Source organism: Podarcis raffonei, chromosome 14 (genome assembly GCF_027172205.1).
Source record: "Podarcis raffonei isolate rPodRaf1 chromosome 14, rPodRaf1.pri, whole genome shotgun sequence".
NCBI classification, from domain to species: Eukaryota; Metazoa; Chordata; class Lepidosauria; order Squamata; family Lacertidae; genus Podarcis; species Podarcis raffonei.
Window position 1 is genome coordinate 29,635,844 of NC_070615.1, and position 25,581 is coordinate 29,661,424.

The 25,581-nt window shown below is 47.0% G+C and overlaps 2 protein-coding genes and 1 long non-coding RNA gene across 10 annotated transcripts in view; 1 reads left to right on the forward strand and 2 right to left on the reverse strand.

The window, feature by feature from the left end:
- Positions 1–315: 315 nt before the first annotated feature.
- LCMT1 (leucine carboxyl methyltransferase 1) lies at positions 316–20,512 on the reverse strand. Of its 4 annotated transcripts, none has more exons than XM_053364634.1 (11): positions 20,265–20,494; positions 18,192–18,283; positions 17,522–17,643; positions 16,269–16,345; positions 14,355–14,416; positions 10,542–10,644; positions 7,401–7,521; positions 4,805–4,906; positions 4,368–4,459; positions 3,871–3,968; positions 316–1,302 (listed from the first exon to the last, which is right to left on the reverse strand). In XM_053364634.1, the coding sequence occupies exons 1-11, from the start codon at positions 20,342–20,344 to the stop codon at positions 1,280–1,282; spliced, it is 972 nt and encodes a 323-aa protein (XP_053220609.1). In that variant the 5' UTR covers positions 20,345–20,494; the 3' UTR covers positions 316–1,279. The 4 variants fall into 4 exon arrangements, with proteins under 4 accessions (XP_053220609.1, XP_053220607.1, XP_053220608.1 ...); XM_053364632.1 differs by lacking the exon at positions 316–1,302 and adding an exon at positions 1,309–1,756 and having other exon boundaries at positions 20,265–20,510; XM_053364633.1 differs by lacking the exons at positions 316–1,302; positions 18,192–18,283 and adding an exon at positions 1,309–1,756 and having other exon boundaries at positions 20,265–20,511.
- LOC128401505 (uncharacterized) lies at positions 6,503–7,371 on the reverse strand. Its single transcript, XR_008327481.1, has 3 exons — positions 7,308–7,371; positions 6,696–7,271; positions 6,503–6,664 (listed from the first exon to the last, which is right to left on the reverse strand). It is a non-coding gene; the product is annotated as an uncharacterized LOC128401505 (long non-coding RNA).
- Positions 20,513–21,547: 1,035 nt separating the features above from the next.
- Positions 21,548–25,581, forward strand: part of ARHGAP17 (Rho GTPase activating protein 17) — a 61,839-nt gene continuing 57,805 nt past the window's right edge. For 3 of the 5 annotated variants that reach the window (XM_053365244.1, XM_053365246.1, XM_053365247.1), the window contains exon 1: positions 21,548–21,917. In XM_053365244.1, the coding sequence (XP_053221219.1) occupies positions 21,865–21,917 (53 nt within the window). In that variant the 5' untranslated portion in view covers positions 21,548–21,864. The remainder of the gene's footprint in view (positions 21,918–25,581) is intronic. The other 2 variants (XM_053365242.1, XM_053365245.1) reach the window with 1 other exon arrangement.

Here is a 25,581-nt window from a genome sequence, read left to right on the forward strand (position 1 = left end):
GATTTTAGCCAATGGTTCAAAACTGCACTGGTTTTAACCAGATTTCAAAGTTGCCCTGGTGTTTGTTTTGTTTTGTTTATTTCACAGCCTTCCCAAGGAGCAACACTAGTACCTTATATTCATTCAGCCATTGTGTTTGGATGTATTTTTGAGCACACTAACCACTTATATTAACTGTATATGCTTGAAGTAGGATTGATGAATTATTCTTTATTGCTAACAGTAGCCGATGTTTCTTGTTTCTTTTAATTATGTTTGCAGTAAAAACAACAACCCCTTTTTAAGAGATAAGCAGAAACAAGGCGGTACACAATGTTACAAAAACCCAGTTTATTAACCCTTGCTACAGGTGAGTTAAGAGAACATTTCAACACAGTCAGCCTGCCCTTGACACAGCTGAGGAGCAGGGCCAGCCCAAGACATTTTGGCACCTGAGGCAAACCTCAAAATGGCATACCACCCGTCAGGGAAGAAGGGATGAGTGACGATATACATCAGGAACAAGGTGGGGAGGGAAGATCTACATTGGGAACAAGGGTGGGAGGAGACCAGCAGTGCATACTATTAGCCAAGGGACCACTCTAGAAGTGGCACTGGGGGGGGGGGTGCCAAGGAGGAGGCAGAGCCAGTCTCCAAGGAGGGCACCACAGGGGGCGAAGCATTCCTCTGAGGCCGGGTCTGCTGCCCCTGTGGATCCTGCCACATGGGTGGGCCAGCCCCACTGATGAAGTTCACACAGAGGGAACAGACACCTTACTGAAGCAGGGGCTGAGGACAGACTAGGAGCAACACCCCACAAAATAAAGAGAGGCACACATGACAGGAGGGGAGCCTTCAAGATCAACGGAGAAAATATAAACATATATTTCCCACCAGTATGTTCCACTCCCTCCCAAGAGTGGCTCAACCAACCTTCCCCAGCCCAGTGCAACAGAGAGGATGAGCACGTTTGGACCACCAGACTTCCACCATCTAACACATCTGAAAAACACGAAACGCTCATCTCTGTAGTAATTCCAAAGAACAGGTCCCAGGAGCAGGCAGAGAAGGGAAGAGAGTCTTGTTATTCAGTTGCTTGCAAAACTGGGGATTTATTTGAAACATGGCAAGATGACTCGGGGCCGGCAGTGAGAGGGACTGTCCCTGCAAAATGCTCCACTGCTCAAGTTCTCCAGGACACCAGCGATGGAGGGCTGGCGGGCAGGCTGGCACTGATGCATGCAGAGCCCCACCAGGAGGGGGCAGCAGATTCGCCTCGAGCTCCACTGGAGCAAATGCACTATAGAGCAATCTCCGCAAGGCCTATTTTGGGAAGAAGACAGGCAGACAGTGAAATCCAGTTCAGTTTAAATTGGATGCACAAACAGGTAAGACCTTAAGAGCAGGGATGGAGAGCCTGGGGTCCTCCAGAGGTTGTTGGACCACAGCTCCCATCAGCCTGGTCCACCCCTGACTGCTGGGAGCTAGTGTCCAAGAGTATCTAGAGGGCTGCATTCCTGCCTTACGGTGTAGTGGTCAACAGGACATCCCGCACTGAACTCTGGTATACATTTGGACACGGAGTAACAGATGACTGAAGAGGACTCAAATGTCTCTAGGAAAAAAGGTAGAGTGGCGATTTGACATTCATTTTGCATAAAGTAGTATTCGCTAAGGTGCTGATTCCAGAGCCTCCGGAAGAGAAGCAGCCGAGCACTTTCACCTCTCTTTTTTATTTCCCTCTTTAAAATGTCATCAGTCGGAATCATAGCTGGATCTGCAGGTTACAGGGCAAATGTAGCAGGATGGACACCCAAGCAAAACATGGCTCCCTCTTAAAAGAATTATTACAAGGTCTGCCCTGCTGCCACCGCCCCCCTGCTAGAGCAAACAGAGGTGTGTTGGGCTCCCTCCCCATGTGGGCTCTCAAGTCTGGTGAGGGCAACTTGCCACCCACAACCCTTAAGGAATGCATTTCCCTCACAGCCCATACTGCCGGGACACAGTGTCCACTGGACAAAGAGTTTAAAAGGCGAGGTAGGATCCTTCATACTCTTGTCAACCTGTTCTCTACCTTTGATCCCAGCACTCCTAGGAGTCCAGTGAGACGGGAAAAGAGAGGGGGGAAACTAGGGTGAGGAGACCCTGAAAGAGTCCAATGCTAGTAATGAATAATCAGAGTATAAGAGATCTTCTGAGGTCCAGAATGTAATTCTGCACCTGTGTAGAGGCATTAGCTGGCTCACTTATCACTAAACCATGGCTTGCTCAACAAACCATGAGCTGACCCACAGGTGATGAAAGAAACCATGATTTGTTTCATTTTCCAGCTGCTCTTGCCTTTGTCCCTTGGGGAACATCTGAGTTGGGTGAGGGGCTAAACATACCATGGTTAAATAAAGGGTGCTGGGCTCCCGTGCAATGCCAAGCCATAGTTAAAACAAACCAAGGTTCATCATCATGGGTTGTCGGCAGTAAACAAACCACAGTCGTGCTACTGGGCAGGGTTCATATATAACAACGAGTCATAGATTACTGTTACATGAGAATCTGGCTTTCTATTGGAACAGCACAGGAAGGACCCACATGCAAGGGTCTCTGATACTGCCTTGAGGGTAGGTGAGCTGGCCAGAGCAATTCCCCCACCTGCAGTAAAGATGCACAATGAAACTGGTTCGCAAAGGCTGCCCAATCTAGCCGTCTCAGGTTGGGGTAGCACAGAGGTAGGAAAAATATGGCTTTGAGGCCTCTTCCAGATTTCCTCTTCTCCTCCCACCCCCATCTCCTGTATGCAGCTCCAGCTGAAATCCAAAGGGGCACAGAGGCAGCTCCGAGGATTTGCTAATCAGGAGGGTGGCTCCAGAGAGATAATGGCAAACAGCCCTGCTGGGAAATTGGCTGATGTGTGCACTCCACTTCTCCGAAGCCAGTCCCAACAAGACTTACTGTTTCTCCTCTGGACACAACCAGAGGGGAAACAGTGTCCTTTCTGTGTACCCTGCTGACACACAGACTGCTGATGGAGGACTGACCCAAGACCTTCGCCTTGACATGTCAAGTCCATTCATAGGATGAGTCACTCAATAGGAGACACCAAGAGGAGAGGAGGGGGGAGGCCAGGTCTGCACACACCTGCCTGTCCAGGGTCTGCAATTTAAAGTGGAACACACACAAACCCTCAAAAAATCTGGAGTGTTTGCAAATTGGTAAGTTAGATGCAGGAAGTGCTTAGTGTTAATTGAACTCACCAGGGTGGCGGGAGAGAGGGAGGAATGGAGAGGAAGAATATTTTCCCAAGCCTGCTTCCCCTGTTCAGGCTGAGCCCAATGATGCAACAGCAGAGTCCCAGCCACACACCCCTTTTATTAGGTGCTCGCTGAGCCTGGAACAGCACTGCCTGTTCCCACCTGGGGTGGGAACTTCCTCACTGCAGAGGTACTGGAGCAAAACTGTGCGGTTGCCAAGGGTGGAAGAGAGGCATGGCCTTTCGGATGACCCCTTGTTGGGTCTAGCTGTTGTCCAACTGCCCTTCTACTACATGGGCAGAGCTTATTGCAAATGAATGCACAGAAATTAAGCATCCTGTGGGATGGGTCACCCTTAGACAATATATTGCTTAACGTAAGTGTTGCAGGATCATTCCACGGAATGACAGTTTGAACCAAGGATGTCTGCATTCCCTCCCCCAACATACACCTTGGCATTCCTATGGGAACAGGAGCACCACATATGGAATCAAGTTCCCGGTGAAATTGAAAGCAGGGGGGGTGAATTACTCTCCTTGTACAGCTGGAGGCAAGCAGGTCCACAGACATGCCCAAGACCTCCCACGAGAACCTGGGTCAGCCCTTCCAAACCCTCAAGGAGAACCCGGCCAAAGCATATCCTCACCCAGGTTACTGGAGTCCTTGGTAGCCCAGCACAGACAGTAATGTTGCATGAGCTGTTCGAGCAGTTCCTTCTCATCCAGAAACTCAAGTGCTTCTATCCTGGAAGGAAGAAGATAGGAAGGATAGCAGTAGACACACACACACACAGACCCCTACCTTCCAGCCAGGAGCAGAAGACAGCAGCAAGAGTGTTGGGTTGGGCCCTACAAGATCTGGATTCAAATCCTGAAGCTCATGGGGCAGCGGTGAGCCAGACACTTTCGTACTCCACAAACCTTCTTTTCTGTTGTTGTTGTTGAAGTTGTTGTTGTTATTTACTACCTAAAACAGTTTTTCTTATGTTGTCAATTTTCCTTTCACCATTTTTACTGTAAGGCACCTTGCTGAGGCTTGCCTTAAATGGTGAAGCCAAAATATATTCAATAAATTTATAAGTTTTTTAAAAAAAGCAGTCAATTACTACAACTCCCATTGGTGCAAGAGCAAGGAGGAGCTTACCTTCTGACATCATCTTTCGGCAAGCAATTGTAGGCTTTCATCATATCGATGGCATTTGCTGTTTCCCAGCCGTTTTGCAGGAAACGTTCCTTCTGTGAAGGAAACCCAATGAGAAGTATAAGCAGAAGGGCAGGTTCTCCATCAGGTGAGATGGAAGGAGGAGAAGCAGGGAGGATGCAAACCTCTGGGCCCCAGGTGCACCCACCCTTTTAATACAATTTGGCAGGAACTTAAAATATATGATGCATCTTTGAAACTAAGGCTGCAGGGATATATTCACTTCTCCCAAGCACAGGCACAGGCACTATCCAATAGACTTAAAAAGGACCATTGGGGTGGCGGGGGGAGGGAGTGATCTCAAACAGCACAGCGAAACCCAGAGGTAAGCATTATAGATTGTGCAAAAAAGGCCACCTCACCCACTCAGAACATCTGACCTGGGAATCCAGAGATCTGCAGTCATCCACACCAACCAGGCTGCACTTCCGGCTCTGCAAGTTCTCAACCATGATCTGCCCAAATCGATCAGACATATTCACCTGGGGAGGGTACAAAAGAATGACTGAAAGGGAGCTGGGGGAGAAGGTGCTCCTGCCTAAGAACCAGGACACCTCCCCCCACAAACCTCTTATTCAGGGAGCAGGTGTGCCCAGGGAATCACTCACATGCCCTCCTTTATAGCAGGAAGAACTCCAGCCCAGAAGTCTCAAATCCTTAGATCCACACACAACATTTTTCTTAGCACCATGATTTGTGCAGCTCTTGCCCTCCAGTTTCCGTGGTGCCCACTCCCTCCTGCCCTCCCCCAACTGCCACCTGCATCTGAAGGACTGCCTTATTCTGGGGGGGGGGGGAGAGAAGAAAAGGCAAGCGCTTTTTCTAAACAAGCAAGTTGTCTTTTCCATTCTTTTGTAACTTTTTTTTTAAAAAAAAAAAGCTCAATGCCTATTGTTGTAATAACCTTAGGTAAACCACTTTGTGAAGTCCACCTGAAAAGCAATACATAAATTCTGCAAAGAAGAAAGAATCCCCCATTGCAAACCCACTGCAGAAGTGTGGAGGTTGGTATCGTATGCAGAACAGGGAAAGGGCCCAGGGAATTTTGATCCATTTCAGTCCTGTTGCACTCAATCAGAAGTACTTTACATCCCACTTTGTGCAGATTTTTCAAAAAAGTGCACGAGAAGTCTGTATTACATCAGCAGGCATTTTGTATGCACTCTTTGTGTAAAATATGCGCCTTTGAATGCATCCATCTGAACATTTACATTTTGCATGTATCTTTCTCCATAAAATACATATTTTGGTGCACCAAAACAGCCTCACTAAATCCAGGCAACGAAAAGTGATCTAATCCACAAGCAAGATGGAGGGGACATATGGAGATGTTTATGTTTTTCCTGCCCCAAACATGATGATGAATACAGGTAGGGCCCACAACTCCATTTAGACCAGCCGTCCCCCAAACCTGCTGCCTTCCAGCTGTTTTGCACTACAACTCCCAATAGCTCCAAGCCAGTGCCGGTGAAAGTTGTAGTCTGAAACATCTGGCTGGCAAAAGCCGAAAGACTTTTTACTATCACCAGCTGTGCCTGACAGGGTGCACAGAATGGTTTAAAAAAATAAAGTAAAGCACACATGGCAACAGGGTGAAAAACCTACACGAATGGCTGCTTCATAAGCATCTTAACCCTGGAATGCTCTGAATGCTGATGGGATCTGACGGGAAAGCAGCCAGCTCCAGCGGATCAGTAGAAACCTTTCCTTCAACTGCCACCTCCGTCGGAATTCACAGCCAAAGCTGGCGTATCAAACCTCTCATCTGCATTTCCGCCCTCACTCAGCAACCAGCAGTTTCTCCTTTTCATGTGGACTTGGCTTGCAGCTCAGCTACTTCCCCCACCCCCCTGCTCCATTCAAGCTGCCAAAGCCACAGAAAGCACAACATGATTAACGTTCCATAAAGTTACATAAGATTGCTCACAATGCGGGTTCCTTGAGTTCGGCCACCTCTGACTCAGCAGCTGTTTTGCTCAGCATACACATTACATATACATATACATATACATATACATATACATATACATATACATATACATATTGAGCCCTGCACTTAAAAGGGACTCCGCTGGAGTGTTGGGGGTGAGTGAGTGAGTGGGTGGGTGGGTGGGGACACAAAACAAATAACTGGGCAGAAACAGAATTGGTCTCCAATTGTTCTGGGGCACTGACCTTCAGAATCTCTGCAGTCTCCCAGAGGTAAATCCTTAACCCAAACCTTTGCTGGAATGCCTATGCTTCTGGGATGGTATCCAATGTTAGGCCTACTTTGAGTAGTCCCACTGAATTAAATTACAGTATTTCATTATAAATTGCAGCTCATAACGCACCCCAAAGCGATTTACAGTGGAATCAAAACATACCAAAACAGCTTCATATATAAAAACTGTCAAAGCAATTGTATACATATAAAAAACTATAGGAAAAATACATTATACACACACACATATACAGTTTAACATCAACATGAGCATGTACATAAAACCAATTCAAATCCAATAATGATACCAACTGGGATAAAGATCTCCATTTAGAAGCTTGCAGGAAGAGGAATGCCTTTGGCAGGCGCCTAAAACGCAATCAAGAAAATGCCTGTCTTCTTCAAGTTCCAAGGAGCAGGAGCCACCAAGCTAAAGGCTAGATTCTGACACTGTGCTCAATGGACACCTCCAGGCAGGATGGGATGTGCAGAATGCAGGGATCCGTTGTGCAGGCAGAGGCTGAGACGGCCTTTGAGGTTCATTGTTTTCAGTAGGTCTACTTTGAGTGTGACTACCATTGGATACCACCCATGGCCAAAAGCACAGAGCATCCTCTCTCTCTCTCTCTCTCTCTCTCTCTCTCCTTCCCTCCCTCCCTCCCTCCCTCCCTCTCTCCCACCATTCCCGCTTTCCGTGTTTCAAATGAGGGATTCGTACTTGAGGCCCTTGCCATAGTGAGGAGCATAGGAAGACTACCACTGCTTGGGCTTACCTGCTCGTAGTTGATAAACATGGCAGTCTGGAACATGCCAGCCACCCACTTGAGGAGGTTCGCAGAATGGTCTTGGGTCATATAGATCAGGACGCATTCTGCCAACAGGAGAGTTGGCAAACTTTTAAGTTGGGGAGGGGGAAGAAAGAGGGAGAGGAAGAGAACAAGATCAGTATAAATACATGGTGAATTACATATACATATAATCATAGAGGCGGGACGTGGGTGGCGCTGTGGGTAAACCTCAGTGCCTAGGACTTGCCGATCGCATGGTCGGCGGTTCGAATCCCCGCGGCGGGGTGCGCTCCCGTTGCTCGGTCCCAGCGCCTGCCAACCTAGCAGTTCGAAAGCACCCCCGGGTGCAAGTAGATAAATAGGGACCACTTCCTAGCGGGAAGGTAAACGGCGTTTCTGTGTGCTGCGCTGGCTCGCCAGAGCAGCTTCGTCACGCTGGCCACGTGACCCGGAAGTGTCTGCGGACAGCGCTGGCTCCCGGCCTCTAGAGTGAGATGAGCGCACAACCCTAGAGTCTGTCAAGACTGGCCCGTACGGGCAGGGGTACCTTTACCTTTACCTTTTATAATCATAGAACTGTAGAGCTGGATGGGACCCAATCCAATCCCTTGCAATGCAGGAATTGCAATGCTCTCTCTGTGTGTTTTCTCCTCTGGTATCCCAGAATTTCAAGAGCATCAGAGAAGGACAACACAGAAAGCTGCCTTTTACCAAGCCACACCACTGCTTGGTAAAGGTAAAGGTAAAGGGACCCCTGACCATTAGGTCCAGTCGTGGCTGACTCTGGGATTGCGGCACTCATCTCACTTTACTGGCCGAGGGAGCCGGCATACAGCTTCCGGGTCACGTGACCAGCATGACTACGCCACTTCTGGCAAACCAGAGCAATGCACAGAAACACCGTTTACCTTCCCGCCTGAGTGGTACCTATTTATCTATTTGCACTTTGATGTGCGTTCGAACTGCTAGGTTGGCAGGAGCAGGGACCAAACAACGGGAGCTCACCCCATCATGGGGATTCGAACCACCAACCTTCTGATTGGCAAGACCTAGGCTCAATTCCAGCAGTAGTCCAGACAGAAGGGGTCTTTTCCAGCCCCACCTGGGGCTGATGGGGGTTGTAATCCAAAATTTCCAGAGGGCACCAGGTTGGAGGGGAAGGCTGATCTACACCAAGCTATCCAGGGCTCCAGCAATAAGGAGGTGAAAAGGAGGTAAAAGTGTCCAGCAAGCTGTGTGATTCAGGGGAACGGGGGAAAGAGTGAGGTGTTTTCAGCTTGGCTCCGCTGAAGAGCCTTAACTTAGCTGTTAGAGCATCTGCTTTGCAGACAGAAGGCCTCTGATTCAATCCCCAATGACATCTTCAGGTAAACATTAGGAAAGATTCCCTGCCTGAAACCCTGGAGAGCCACTGCCAGTCAGTGCAGACAATACTGAGCCAGGTGGACCAATCCAAGTGGATACCTCAGTTGGTTAGAGCGTGGTGCTGATAACCCTCCCTGCAAGTTCCTTTCACATAGAAATAAAGCAAATCGGCAGAAAGGGACCTCTGCCTTCTGATCAGCTGTTAAGAACGTGGTGAAGCAGCAGTAGGAGGAAGGGGTCAGCTCAGCTCCCTCTCCTCTCTCCATTAGCCCAGCAAGCCAGAAACTGCCCACCCACCACTCCATCAGCATGACTCAAACCAATGAGTAATCTCTTTGCTTGCAGGGCTGCTTTCAGATACTGACAGCAACAGGCAAAACCAACTGCTAGGAGCCAAAGGAATTCTATATGGAGGCTGGGTGGGCAGGTGGGGGAGAAAAGAGAGGGAGGAAAGGTGTGGGAAAGCAGGAAGAATGTAAGGGCTCTGCCGGATCAGGCCAAAGGGGGTCCAGATAATCCAGCATTCTGTTCTCACAGTGGCCAACCAGATGCCCCAAAGCGAAACCCTCATGCAGGCCCTGAGCTCAAGAGCAACTCTCCCCTCCTGCGGTTTCCAGCAACTGGTATTCAGAAGCATTGCTGCCTCCTGCTGTGGAGGCAGAGCACAGGGTAGCCTTACGCTGCATGAAGGGGCATTTTTTAGTTGAGGACACATCCCCCTAGCAGAAAGGAGAGGGGGTGGAGAAGAGAGGATTTGATTCACCTCTCAGCCTTATGGGAGGGCAACTTATAGCAGTATCTAAAACAGAAATCAGAGGCCGGAAAATAGCCTCTGCAGATATATGCATGCCTTGCTAGGATGGCAACTGAGCAAATAGTCATCGGACCCAAGAAACACAGAGCAACCTGACCCCAGGGCAATGTAACTGCACGCATTCCAGCAGACACAATCAGTAGCCTGGAAAACGTAAATCACCTGGATCAGGACAGCCAGGCTCCTTTAGGTCTCAAAACTGAAGGAGCAAGAACCACAAACATGTCCTGCTTGACTCTGTGTAGTAAAACTCAATGCTGCATTGCAGCCTTTGGCAACCTGGTGCCCTCCAGATGTTTTGGACCACGACTCCCAGCAGCACACCTGTACTGGCTGGGGCTGCTGAGAGCTGTAGTCCAGAACATTGGGGAGGGGGGGGGAAGGTTGGCAAAGGCTGCTGCACTGAAACAAATTTCTTACACTCTGTGTAGCTGAACAACACCCACAGCTTTTAAAAACCAGGCTGAATTACCAGTGTTCGAAACTGAGATATGAAAGCTGGGCTCTAAATGGCACCTTAAACCTAGGTTGTGGCCCCAACAATGGAATATCTAAGCACACTGTTTGCTTATAACAAGAATACAAAGCTGAATGAACTGCAGAAATGAATGAACTGCAGGTAAAATATTGTGTTCATTTTTCACATGGTCTAGTCCTTCCCCTGCCCCACCCCCCTAATATTCTTAAGAGAGTCTCTTATCCAGTCTTCAGAGAGTAGCTGTAAGCGGGGAGACAGAAAAAGGTCCTCCTTTCCTTCCACTCTGCAGTTTTAATCTGAAATCTTAGGCACAGCACTGCACCCAGAGCTCAGAAACTGCTCGCGCTAATGAAATTCCCTGTCGCAAAATGCGCCTAGAACAATGGAAGTTTTGAACACTGTGAATTGCTACCTCCTAGGCAGCACATTACCCAGAACATTCCCAGAAGCCTTTGCACTCCAGTCTTACTGTGGATCCATGTTGCATTTCTTCAGCTTTTCCTCTAGTTTGGGCAGCTCTCGGAGATCTGCACCAACAATGGCATAGCGGCTGGAGTCCAGGCTATGAGCATCTGTAGAGGAAGCAGCAGTTAAAGCCCTTTCATTTATCACTACTTGCCCAAGGCAAGCAAAAAATGAAAATCACAGTTAGGTGACCAGCGAGAGGAACTTTGCAGATGTTGCTGCTTTCTCTCCCTCCGAGGCCACAAATGCCTACATTAGGGAACTGTTTTAATTGTTGTGCTGTTTTAATGGGCTTTTTTTACTGCACATTTTAACTGTCAATGTTTAATGTTCTGACAGGATGGTTTTTAAATTTTGTGTATTTATACGTGTTGGAACGGCAAGTAAGTGGGACATAAAATAGATGATGATGTTAATAATACAAGCCAGCTAAAATTTGTGACTAGTATTTAAAAGGCTGACTTAAATGCTCTCATTTCTCCAAACCCAACACATCAAAGCTGTAGCACTTTTAAAGATTTGAGGGATTTTATGGCCGTGACATGGCACTAAATTGCGTTCACAAAAGCAAACGTCATTGACTGCTGAAAAATATTATCTGGTGATGGGATTTAAAAAGAGATTGGAAAAAACACATCTCATCCAGAGGCATGAGTGGTATTTTCCAAGGATACCAAGGCTAGCAAATTTCGAGTTCTTAGGAACCTGGACGTACCTGGAATTCTCCCATTCTTGCCTTACACCAGCCTTCTCCAACATGGTGCCCTCCAAATGTGGCTAAACCACAACTCCTACCAGACCCAGCAAACATGGTCAATGGCTAGGGATGATAGGAGTTGCAGTTCATCAACATTTGGAGATCCAGAGGCTCCCCAAACCTGTTCTACAATTGACAGACACTTCTCAACCATTTGTAATCTACCCGGTTAAACATTTAAAAGCACACACAAATACAATAATCTAAGTTTAAAAATAAATTTAAAATCCCCTGCCAGATTATCCCCAGCTACAAAAGCCCGCCAGCAGAAAACCGCCTTCCAAAGAGGACCAGGCATCAATGCTCTCCAGATGTTGCTGGACTCCAACTCCCATTAGTCCTAGCCAGTATGGCCAAAAGCTAGGCATGATGGGATTTGGAGTCAAATGATGGAGAGACATGGGTTCTTCATCCCTGCTCAAGGGGAAGCAGCTCCCCTTGAGGAACTTCCAGCAAAGCAAGGAGAAAATTCACATCTTCATTCTTTCCTTCAGTTAGATATGGAGATGTTGTCAAACTGCTGGAAAGCTTGCTTTCAGAGTAAAAAAACAACCACCTTCCTTGTGAGAGGAAAGCTTACTCCTCAAGAGTCCATACTCTAGACTGGTGCTGTGCTTGATGAAGCAAGAAGACTACCCTGGAACCAGGAAGCAACCTAACCATTTGGGGCTCACGGAGCAGAAAGATGTGGCAGGGCAGGAAAGGTGTCGGAGGAGATTTCGTCAGCTGAAGCAGGAGAGAGCAGAGCACCCGTGGCAAGAGAGGCAACATGGTCGAGGTGATTGGAGGTTTTTAAACAGAAGTTGGATTGCCATCTGTCAGGGATTTTTTTCGCTGTGATTTCTGCATTGCACGGGGTTGTACTAAAATACCTTTAGGGATCCCTTCCTAGTCTACTACTATTAAGATTCTATATGAGCTTTCCCCCAGACTACCAGCTCAATTCTGAAACTAGGTTTCTGAAACTCTATGATTGGCAAAACATTCCTGAAGAGGCTAGGGAAGACCATTTGGGGTTTCTGTAAGATGAAATGGCAAGTTCCTCATCAGGGCAGAAAAGGAGAGGGAGTCTGGCTATCAAGCCTGGGCATTTGGGGAGGGGGGGTGGAGAACATTTCCCAGTTTAAATTTTCCCGCAGAAAATTTCCCGCTTCAATACTAACAATAAAAGGATATTGATTGCAAAGACTATAAAATATTGGAGAAATATGGCCGTTTCCAAGTCCCCTAGTCTCCAGTGGTGGCAATAACCCCAGGAAGGCAAAACTGGGGAGGGGGGCAGTATGAGCACAGAACAAAATCATAAGATGGTGGTACGATAGCCATCTTCAAATAACTGAAGGGCTAGCACATGAAAGATGGAGCAAGCTTGTTTTCTGCTGCTCCAGAGGGTAGGACCCAAACCAACAGATTCAAATTACAAGAAAGGAGATTAAGACGAAACATTAGGAAGAACTTTCCAATGGGAAAAGCTGTTTGACAGCGGAACAGACTACCTGGGAATGTGGTGGACTCTCCTTCCTGGGAGGTTTTTAAGCAGAGGTTGGGTGGCCACCTGTCAGAGATTTTAAAGCTTTGATTCCTGCATTACAACTCCCTTCCAACTCTACAATTCTATGTTTCTATAAGAGTTTACCCCAAAACTACCAGTTCAGTTCTGAAACTAGGTTTGTTGTCAGAGGGATGCTCTTACAGAGTTATGCCTCTCTAATGCCTGAAACCTCCCTCCGATCTCCCACCTGCCATGCATCACCACTGGCCAGTTTTTTTAGCCGTTAACTCTTGGACTCATTTGCCCGAGAAGCCAAAACAAGATAAAGCAGCCTTAGCAACTAACGGACAATGCTGTCAAGGGCAGCATAGATCTATTAGGCGACACCCAACGAAGCATGCGGAGGAAGGCTCCTGCCATCAACGGAGGCGGAGGAAGGTAACGGCTGTCATTCCTGAAAGGCTTTCCTTTCCTAGGCAGCAAAAGAACAAGCAAGCAGCAGAGAATTATAAGCTCAATGTCAACCCACTGTGCAGCAGCTGTGAAAAATAAAGCAAATTCCATGCTACGGATCATTAGGAAAGGAACTGAAAATAAAACTGCCAGGGTTTGTGATGCTCTTATACAAATCCATGGCATGGCTGCATTTGGAATATTGGGTACAGTACAGTTTTGGCCGCCTCACCTCAAAAATAATCTTGTAGGGTTAGAAAAGTGCAACCAAAATGATCAAGGGGATGAAGCAACTCTGCTGTGAAGAAAACTTGCAGTATTTGGGACTTTTCAGTTTAGATAAAAGGCAAATAAGAGGCGACGTGACGTAAGTTTAAAAAGTTATGTATGGCATGGAGAAAGCGCGTGGAGAAACGTTTCTCTACCTCTCTCATAACACTGGCACTGAATGTTGGAAGGCACAGGACAAATGCCAGAGACGTCACTTCTTCATGCAGCACATAGTTAAACTATGGAACTCACTGCCACAGGAGGCAGTGATGGCCACCAACCTAGATGGCTTTAAAAGAGGATTAGACAAATTCATGGAGAAGAAGGCTGTCAGTGGCTATTTGCCATGATGGCTCTGTTCTGCTCCCACAGCCAGAAGCAGTAACGTTTCTGAATACCTGTTCCTGGTGGGGGAAAAGGAAGGGTGGAAAGAGCACTCTTGTGCCCCAATCCTGCTTGCAGGTTTCCCACAGGCATCTTGTCAGGCCACTGTAGAAATGGGATGCTGCACTAGATGGGCCACTGGCGTGATCCAGCAGCTCTCTTCTTATGTTCTTAAACTGTTAGGAATGTGGGGGGAGAGGAGAGACAGGAAGTCCCAGCAGAAGCCTAACATTCCTTGTCAAGAGTGTGCCAGGGGCAAAGAGCAGTTCTTTCACAGGCTGATTCAAGGAGCAGCAAATATGGGTTGGTAAGAAAGCTAGGTAAAGAAAAGGTTAAATGCGATACAAGTGCATTTTGTGAAACTGTTGAGAAGGTGCCCACATAGCAGAATAGAGTGAGGTGGTGGTAGCGGCTTTAGAAATGCCACCTTGCTTTACCGATGGATTTTTAAGATGACTCACCCATTAGAAGAGACTCCCCTGAATGGCTTTCCATAATTGGTTTTGACAAGGGAGGTTTTGATCTGTGGGAGAGAAGGACAAAAAAAAAGGAAAAGAAGGAAGAGGAGTCAGCGAGTCGTTGCAAAGAGAGGGAGGCCATGTGTGCCCCCTGCTGGAAAGAGGTAACTAGGCCTGACTGCTGCAGAGCCCAGCCTCTTGTGTGTTCGCACCATCTGGGCAGTAAGATGCATTGTTCCATCTAGCTCAATACTGTCCATACTGACTGGCAGCAGCTCTCCAGGGTGTCAGAAAAGGTTCTCTCCCAGCCCTCCCTGGAGATAGCAGGGACTGAACTTGGAGCCTTCTGAATGCAAAGCAGATGCTTCAACCATTGAGTCACAACCCTTCCTCTACTGGAGGGAAGAAGGGAAGAAAGGTCCATTCAGGGGGTGCTGTCCAGGAAAGGGTAGGCAAGCAGGGATTGGCTCCTGGACACACTGAGACATTTCCATTCTCATATTGCAAAAATACATGCCCCTGCTTTCTGCATTGCAGGGGACTGGACTAGATGATCCTTGGTGGTTCCTCTTTGAACTCAACAATTCTATGATTCTGTGTGAACCTGTGTGTGTCTGAAACTGACAAGGAGCAGTTAGTTCTCAGACTGCACAACATCCGGCAAGCCCTTTCCACAAGTTTGTTTCAAATACTTTGCTCAAAGCGAAGGCTTGGGACTACTGCGCCTTGTTCCCCACAGTGCAGCCAATGTTCAAGACAACGCATGATCCCCTCTTTACTAGGCAAGACTAAGGGTCCTTTCACAAGCTATAGACCCCCACAGCAGACCTGCTAAGACCCTAACATTTGGTACAGGAGCCGTTTCACTTTCATTCATTCTAGCATTTATACTCAACTTTACAATCCTGTACCAGGCTTTTGAAGCACCTCACAAAAATATTAGGATTAAAAATACACACTGCAGAGAGCTACAGTTGGCTGATACTAATAACTATACTTACAGGGGTTTGGACTAGATGACCCTTTGGGACTCTTCCAACCCTACAATTCCATTATTCTATAACATCAATAAGTGAGTACACAGTTGCAAGTCAGTAACATGTGAACTTGCCCAACCAACTGGCAAACTGTAACACGTTTGTTTGGGTCCAGAAAAAAGAAACTTACAAAGAATAATTTGGATTGCAATCCTGTAAGTGGGGAGTAAGTAAAATCAATGAAGATTTCCTTCTGAGTGGACATGCCTGGATAGGATACAGTAGTCCTTCAAGAGTGAAACTGACAGGAATCCTTTTAAACAGAGAAAATCTGAATCTGACCTAAACCTTACAAGCTTTGTGCATGTATTTATACAGAATGTTGCACCTGAAGGAGGTGGAACTTTGCCCCAAGACCCTACAACCAAACACACAGGGTAATAGACCCACTGAAATGAATGAACCTAAGCTAAACATGTCCATTAACTTCAATGGGTCTACTCTGAGTAGGACTAATACTCTTCGGGGGGGGAAAAGACTTGATATTTTTCAGAACTATATTTGCATGCCAAAGTAATCTCAGCCCTTCACAGTTGCACAGTCACATACATTTTTTTTCATCCTTGCCCCACCCCCCAATAAGCAAGACCATGTAACAATTTAACCTGGCCTTTGAAGCCCGAGAAATACATGTTTTAGGACCTACCCTATTCTCTTGACTAAATTTAACAGATTTTAATACTGTTATTTTAAATTATTGTAACCAACCCTGGGACCTCATGGTGAAGGGTACGTAAAAAACCTAAAAAGATTACGATAGTTGTTATTTTCTGGAGGGGGGCACTGACGCGTCATGACTAGTGAGAGTTGGCCCCAACTTTTCTTCTCAAAACCGAAAAACATGTTCATCTTAGTCAAGAGAACACACCCAGGCACTTACTTGATGTTGTGGATTTTCCTTGTGACTATAGATGGGAAGTCAACTTCAAAATATTTTATTGGAAGCAGATTCTCATCCTGAAAGGGATTGGAGGGTGGGGAGGGAGAAGCCAGACGTTCAGCTCATGAAGAGGCACACAATTCAGCACCTCAGCTATGTCCCAGGTCAGTAGTTTTCAAGCTGTCTACTTTTTAGAAACCCTTTCCCCAGTGACACACTGAGGAAGCTTTGTGTATGTTCTAGAGCAGCACTGCCCAACCCAGTGTTCTGCAGGTGTTTTAGACTACAACTTCCATCAGCTCCAGCACCACAGCTATGTTTTGGACTACAGTTCTCATTTGCACCAACCAGAATGCCTACTTTGGACTACAAATCCCATCACCCCCAGCAAGCAGGGCCACATTTTGGACTGCAGCTCCCATCAGATGGGGATTACAATCCAAAATAAAATAAAATAAAATAATAATAATAATAACCATAATAATTTATTTCTACCCCGCCCATCTGGCTGGGTTTCCCCAACCACTCTGCTGGAAAAGCATCAGGACACCATTTTGATGGTGGAAACTGAGCTAGACTTCTCCGTCATGCATGGTGCAAGCCCAGGCTATTAGCCTTGAGATTTCCCCCACAGGAACCAAACTCACCTGGAGCTACAAATGCAGGGGAGAAGAGCAACAATGAGTGGATAGGCCATCTTTCAGCAGACCATGCCCCCATTAATAACACCGAGGAACCAGACTGAAATACACTGCCCTAGGTTGTTTTACTAGATATAAAGTAAAGGTAAAGGGACCCCTGACCATTAGGTCCAGTTGTGACCGACTCTGGGGTTGCGGTGCTCATCTCACTTTACTGCCCGAGGGAGCCGGCATACAGCTTCCGGGTCATGTGGCCAGCATGACTAAGCCGCTTCTGGCGAACCAGAGCAGCACACGGAAACGCCGTTTACTTTCCCGCTGGAGCGGTACCTATTTATCTACTTGCACTTTGACGTGCTTTTGAACTGCTAGGTTGGCAGGAGCAGGGACCGAGGAACGGGAGCTCACCCCTCGCAGGGATTCGACCTTCTGATCGGCAAGTCCTAGGCTCTGTGGTTTAACCCACAGTACCACCCACGTCCCTTTACTAGATATAGATTACCGTAATAAAAGCCCAGAAACAAAAATACTTTTGTAAGTGACCACTAGAGGCTCCCCTGGAGCTATAAAATTCCTTCTTTGCACTTACGTTAACAATGCATAATTTCTCACCTTTAATTTCCAGAACAGAGTGTCCATGCCAGCCCCCAGGTTGATAATTTGGCAGTTGCATTCAGTCTTCTGCAAGAAAGCCTTAAGTAAGCGGCCAACTCCCTGGACTCGGGCATAATACCCTAACAGAAAAACAGTACTGTAAGAATGAAACAATGCTAGCCAAGAGCTGACAGAGTATATCTGTCAATTCTGAGTACATCTTGCAAAATGTTGTCATAGCTTTAAGAGAAAATAACAACACCTGCCCTGGTCCAACAGTCATGTTTGTCCAACATACAGTCTTAGCAGTGAGTCCTGGCAGATCTGCTCCCTGCCTTACAGGCCTTTTCCACCTAGCCTCAGAGAGCAGGACCCTGACTACAGCTACAAAAGTTGAGGCTGCTGAACAGACTCTTGGGCGGGTGTGTTGTTTGGGGGGGGGGTTGCTGTTGCTTTTCTGTATCTTTATTTTATATCTTGTTTTGATTTATGTGAAAATTGATCCGTTTGGTTGTGTATGATTTATTGTTTATGACCACTTTTGCTATGTTTTAGTTGTGTATTTTGTTTTCATATTGTAAGCCGTCTTGAGTATGGTTTGAATTGTGGAAAGGCAGTATACAAATAGAGTATGTATGTATGTGGCTCATGGAGCCCACTTTGGACTCATACTTGCATACAAACTTACCACGGCTGATTTCAGGCGCCTTCCTTTCTTTTGGCAGCCTCACAAAATAATCGAGGTAAGGATCCTTCCAGTAGCCAACGTTTACTGCATATCTGCCCAAGGGAAAGAGAAAGGCCCTCTTAACAAGGCTGGAATCCATGGTCAGTCAAAAACATAATTCTAGAGGATGTGGACTTTGATCTAATCTATGAAGGGAATTCTTATGTTGTTATTACTTTACTGAAAGCATTTTAATTCCTCTATTTAGCCATTTAAAAAACAACCTCCCAGAGCAGCTTACAAATGTCACTGATGTGGTTACAGTGGATCAACTGCTAGCCAGGATCTGCCTCCACTGAAGCAATGCTTTTGAACACCAGTTGCTGAAAACCACAGGAGGGGTGAGCGCAGTTGGGCCTGAGTCCTGCTTGTGGACCTCTTCCCAATGTGGCATCTGGTTGGCCACTGTCAGAACAGGATGCTGGACTAGATGAGCCCCCTTTGGCCTGATCCAGCAGGCTCGTCTTATGTTCTTATAGTTTAAGAATGCACAGTATGAAGACGCAGGGCAATGGCTTATATACCAAGTCAACCCATTGGTCCTACTGAATCAGTAATACCTACACTGACTGGCAGGAACTCTGCAGGGTTGCAGACCGGAGTTTCTACCAGCCCTGTGTGAAGATGCTGTCAGAGCTGGATTTAGGTTTGATGAGGCCCTAAGCTCCTGAAGGTAATGGGGCCCTTTATATGTCCAGCTGTCCTTTGTCAACAACAAATTGTCGCTGTTTTTTTGTTGTTGTTGAATATATGCTATATGGTAATTGATGGACCTAATAGGTATCTATAGCCATTTGCACATGTTGCCATGCAACCAGTCAATACAGAATGTAGGCACCCTATATATAGAAATGAGCAAACCAGTGATATTTTAGGGTACCAGCTAGCAGGCGAGGCCCATTATTTACATCATGGGAGCCTACACAACACAAAGCACTGTTGCTGTATGTAGGTTTTATGGTATTTGTTTTTTAATCTTATATTTTGGAAATGTACATCCAGATTTTCTTTCCTTTAATTTTTTTTGGGCCCCCAAGAGAGTGCGGCCCTAAGCTCATAGGCGCCGACTCCATGGGGCTTGAGGGGGCCCGAGCCCCCTCAAAAATTCGTTTGGGGGGGCTCTGCCCCCCCAATAATCTCCGGCGCCCCTCCAGCAGAGCGCCATCGCCGCCCCTCCCCCAGCCCAAAATGCACAGGGGGGGCGGGCTGCATGCCTCCTGCCCTCCCTCCCGAGCAAAAGCTCCACCCAATTTCCTTTGGAGCTGATTAATAGGCGCAGCACGCTCTCCCCTATTCGCTCACGAGGAGGCGGCGCCACTTTATTTGCATATTCATGAGCTTATTTATTATTCATGAGCTTTCCCGGGCCCCCCCAATATTTTTTATAAGTCCGCGTCGCTGCCTAAGCTATAGCTTGATTAGCTTATACAGTGGTACCTCGTTTTACGAATTTAATCTGTTCCAGAAGTCTGTTCTTAAACCAAAACCATTCTTAAACTGAGGTGAGCTTTCCCTAATGAGGCCTCCCGCCGCCGGTGCCCTTCCACCATCCGGATTCCGTTCTTAGACTGAGGTAAAGTTCGCAAACCGGGACTCTACTTCCGGTTTTGCGGAGTTCATAAATCAAATCATTCGTAAACAGGTCTGTTCTTAAACCGAGGTACCATTGTACATAAATCCAGCACTGGATGCCATCATTGGAGATTGAACTTGGAACCTTCTGCATGCAAAGCAGATGCTCTACCACAGAGCAACGGTTCTCCATACCAAGCCATCTCTATTTTCACTCATACACATGCCTCTCATTTTGCTTAACGCCCCTAGGCAGATGAAGAGCCCCTACTAGTGATAACAATACAATAAGCCCGGGGAGGTGCTCTTTTTCTGCAACGAGATAGCGAAGAGCATCCCCAGGGGTGACGTCATGGGCCTGATCCGACCTGGTTCCCCTTGGCCCCGCCCCGTTCCCCTGAGGTGGGAGGGTCGTTGAAAGGAGTGGGCGTGGCTCCCGAGGCTCCTCCCTCGCTCGCTCACCGCTTGCAGAGGGAGGCGTCGTCGCAGGTGCCCCTCACGGCCTCGTCGCTGATTTCCACGTCCCGGGAAGTGCTCGCCATCGCCGGCCGGAGAGCAAGTTTGGATCAGGTCAAGAGAGAAGAAGAGCACGAGCTGCCCATGCCTGGGCCGCCGCCACCGCTGTACCCCTCACAGCACCGCTTCCTCACCTGCCAGCAACGGCCTTGCACATTGGCTCACGCCTGCGCGGTTTCTATTGGTCGACGGAGACGGGTCAAGGTTCCTTGCCCACCCACTTATCGCCGCTGCACTTTCCATTGGGCAGAGGCTTTGTCAGTTCCACACCGGAACCAATCAAGGTTGGGAAGTGCCGCCGGGAGGGTCGCAGGACTTGCCGGGAAATGTAGTCTCTCGCTCAGAGGGCGGAACCGTCGCCAGTGTTTTGACAGTGTTTTGACAGCTCCAATGAGGACAGACGCTAGATACTGTGGGAATTGTAGTCTCTCGCGATACGGGGCTAGTCATCCTCCACATCTCGACTGGAAAAAGTCAGGTGTCAATGTAAAAGAGGTGCTATTTACTCAGCTGTTCAAATTGCCCAAGCACAGAAAGTATGATAAGCTTTTGGCACCAACCTACTTATTCACCCAACCTTTGGGTTGAACCCGTGCCACTGCTCTTCACGAAAATACCTACTTGGTTCCCACCCACTTTATTTGTTACTGATAAGACTGTACGATTTCGTTGTGTTTTTTCCCCATACCCCACTTCGGAATTATTTCGAAATGAAAAGCAGTAACCTAGTATAAGTAAATAAATAGCACTTATTCCTCCTGTCCTCCTCAGTGTTTATGTTTATATATATATATATATATATATATATATATATGTACATATACATATATGTATATGTATATGTACTATTATATATATATAATAGTTGTTTTAAATTCTTCTTAATGCTGTAACCCACCCAGGAATCTTAGGGTGAAGGACGGGCAATAAATAAATTATTAATAGTAACATTTATATTTCACCTTCTATCCTCCATGGGGATCAAAGTGGCGTACATGATTTACCCCCCTCCCCTGCGTACTTTATCCTCACAACAACCCTGTGAGGTAGGAAGTGTCTCATGCACTCCCGCTCCCCGCTCGGAGAATAAGAAGAAAGAAGGCGCCTCCTCCGGAAACCGGAAATCTGCCCTCCTCGTCGTTCTCTTGCCTATAGCATACGAACATGCCTAGTCAAAACCGGAAGCCCGGGGTCGTTCTGCCGTCCGCTCTCTATGGTCTCTATCACGTGGTCGACGCCGGAGGAGCAGCAGCCGCCCTGCGTCCCGCCGAGTGGAGCAGGGCGGGACCGCAGTTTGCCCGCGGAGCAGCCGGAAGTGGCGGAGCCTTCCGGTGTGTGTGTGGGCGGGGGGGAGGGGGTGTGAGGTGCGACGCCGGCCCGGCGACGACGGAGAAGTTGTGAGGGAAGGTCGGTCGGAAGGTGTCGCCGCCGTTGCCGGTGCCCGGGCAAGGAGCGGGCAGGAGGAGGAGAAGGAGAAGCAGCACGGACGGCGACGCCCCCCTCTCCCCTCCGCCGCCGCAGCCCCGCTCCCCTCGGAGACGCCATCATGAAGAAGCAGTTCAATCGCATGAAGCAGCTGGCCAACCAGACGGTGGGCAGGTGAGAGCCTGGCGGGTCGGGAACGAGGACGCGGGAGACACCTCAGAAATGCCCCCCCCCCGAATCCTGGGAACTGTAGTTTGTTAAGGGTGCTGGGAGTTGTAGCTCTTTGAGGGGAACGCTCCCATTCCCTGGCTTCTTTTGGGGTTGGAAGGAGGGTTTCTCTAAATGAATGGTTATGTATGTAGCCAGTTCTGAGCTAGAGGAACAAATGGGCTGCTTTGGGATAAGCACCTTCCCCCCGCCCCCCGCAGTACCGTAGATGAATTTCTTGTGTGTGAAGGACGGCCACCCTATACCCACTCAGACCTTGGTTTATCTGGATTTTTAATGTTGACACTCACTAACATAAGACTCCAGGTTTCTACGTAGGAGTATTTTCCCAGCCTTTCTAGGAAGGCTGGGAATTGAACCCAGGACTTTTTCTATCGAAAGCAGATGCTGGGGAAAGGGCTGTAGTTCGGTGGAAGAGCAGTTGCTGTGAGTGCAGAAGGGCCTAGGTTCTGTTCTCCCCCCCCCCCCCGACATCTCTCTGTAGGGCTGGGAAAGACCCCTCTCTGAAATCCTGGAGAACCATTGCTGCCAGTCTGTGTTGACAGTGTTGTGATAGGTGTGCCAGTGGTCTGACTTCGTATGAGGCATCTTCCGGTGTTCTACCACTGGGTCTTCTTGCTTCATGCAACACTATTAAGTCCAGAGTCTTTCTCCTCATGCTTTGCCTTGCCAGCAAGTTGTGTTTCCTCCATGACAAACATCCACACCCAAAACAATGATAAATGGTTACAATTTCAAGCATGCGCTCTTGGAGGCATCTATTATTATTATTATTATTAGGTACTATGGTGACGATTCTGCCGGCATACAAAGAGGGAAGGGCTCTGCCAAGGGTCATTTTATTTAGAATTAGACCCAAGGAAACAGGGAAAGAAAATGGAATGAAGTGTTTTTAGCATTACAGTGCAGTCCTTTTCATATCTACTTTTTTGCCAGAAGATTTTTTTTGGGGGGGGGGACCGAAGCCTCTTAAAAGTGCCCCACCTGGTTTTAAGAGGAAATGGCATTTGCTTTCTGTGTTCCTGCCATTTTTTGTGAGAGTGGTTCTTATTTGCTTTGAACCCCAGATGAAGGCTGGTGGTGAGCTAGGCTAGGTTAGGAAGAGAAGTTTATAGACATAGACGGCTACTGTCCTCATCCTGGTGATCTGCTTGGTTGCAAATGGCCTTTACCTCAAGTGTTCTAATTTTCAAATTCCTGATTCAGTAGATTTGGAAGACCTGATGTTTTGGCTGGCCATGGATCACCTGGTCTTTACTGATCCTTGGTCTTGTCTTTCCTTCTGTAGTTATGCTAATGAAAACCTACCTAAGCATGATGATGCAAAAAGGAGGAGGAAATGTTGTTACCTGCTTTCAACCTCAGGAGTAGGGTGGATGATTGTTATGAAGTATCACCAGAAGGATTTCCTTCTCTCACCAACAGAGGTTAGCTAAACAGAAAGTATTTCTGTGCCAGCTCATTCTTCCTCATGCACACTCCAGTCTGATCTTAATGATGAGCTGGAGAGCAGGGCCAATATTAAAGCTCAGTTAGATTCAAATGGGTTCAGGTCAACCCAGTCCTAGGTCATTTAGGGCTTTGAAGGTCAGTATCAATCACTTAAACTGAGCGCAGAAACAGATTGATAACCAGTGTGATTAATGTAGAATTGGCATGATACTGAGCAAATCTCTGTGCCCAATTCTGGGTCCAATTGTAGCTTCCAAGGTCTATACAGTGGTACCTCAGGTTAAGAACTTACCGTATTTTTTGCACCATAACACTCACTTTTTTCCTCCTAAAAAGTAAAGGGAAATGTCTGTGCGTGTTATGGAGGGAATGGCTACGGGTTGCATGCCTACGGACTTTCCTCCTCTAAAAACTACGTGCGTGTTATGGTCAGGTGCGTGTTATAGAGCGAAAAATACGGTAATTCGTTCTGGAGGTCCGTTCTTAACCTAAAACTGTTCTTAACCTGAAGCACTACTTTAGCTAATGGGGCCTGCCGCTGCGCTGCTGGAACACAATTTCTGTTCTCATCCTGAAGCAAAGTTCTTAACCCGGGGTACTATTTCTGGGTTAGCGGAGTCTGTAACCTGAAGCATCTGTAACCTGAAGTGTATGTAACCCAAGGTACCACTGTGGAAGAGCAGCCTCACGAAGAGAACATTGTTAGCAGCCCAGCTCTGATGTAGCCAGTGCATGGGTGACTGAGGCTAGGCCTATCTTCTCCAGCTATGGCTGCAGTTTGAGAACTAAACACAGCTTGGCCATCATTGCTACCTGAGCAGCAAAATAGGCACTTAAGCTGTGTTCTTGGTGGTTCCTGGAGCATGCAAGACATCATATTCTGTATGCTTAAGTGCTGGCACATTGACTCATGGGCTCACTTCAGTTTGGTAAATAAACTCTGTTTGGTGCCCGGACAACTTGATCAGTTATTTTAGAAAACACATTCCTGGTTGAAATGGGGCAACCAGTGAATGCTTTGCTGAAGTGGGTTAATAATACTTCTGAAGTGATAATGTGTTGTAGTGAGGAACATTTCACTACTTTTGTTTTCCTGCAGCGCTGCAGAGATTGTTGGGTTCTCTTCCTCCACTACCTCCAGATCACTGAGACGATAATCTGTTAGATCACACAAAATACTAAATAAGGCAGGGTTGGGTGTGGGGACATGTTTGCTCAGGATCTCCCACCTGCTTGGTTGCAATGTGGAGAACATGCTTAGCTTACATATCAGGAAGTTCCTAGTTCAAATCTGACATCTGCTATGAACTTGCTAGGTGACCTTAGGCAAGTCTCTTTCAGCCCTTACTTATAACATGAACTTGATAATACTAACCTTACCTTACAGGGTTGTTGTAATGACCAGAACAAGCCATTTAAATACTTCTAGTGCTTATTATCAGTATTATGCTTTGACATTCATTTTTAATAACAATGTCAACTAGTGGATTTATTTCTAAGCAACTTATTAATAAAGCAATTTAGAGTGTTCAAAAACTGAATGCAGGTATGGGGAACTGGGGCCAAATGCAGTCCTCCAGACCTCTCTATCTGACTCTTGTGGCTCTGCTATGTCATGCCCCTTCCCGTGCCACATCCCCTTTCCAAAGGCCACTCCCCTCAGTAGCTGTCTGTGAGGTGTGGATGGGTGTCTATAAAAGCCTTTCACTTTTGTATAAATTGAAATATAGCCTACTGTGCAAAGGTAAGAGTCACACCTGTTGCTGCACCCACAGTGGCCCCTCTCATCATTGTCATATGGCCCCTTGGCTATGAGGAAATGGGGTGCTGAGGCTGAAAAAGATTCCCCACTCCTGACTTAAAGAATGCACTTATTTACTTATGCACTTATATACCACTTAATTATTTGCATTTCTATGTGGTGTACATAAAAACAATTCACCAAAAATGGGATATTATTATTATTAAAATAACCTCTATTATACATCAGTTTATATCAATTTACTCATAACTTATAACATTTATCTTAGACAATACATACCATACACACTACATACACTACGATATATACACACCCTAAACACTAACTTCCAATTCATCTCATTGTGCTATTTTACATTTGGTTAGTCTATATATATTTCTTTTTTAGTTTTCTTTT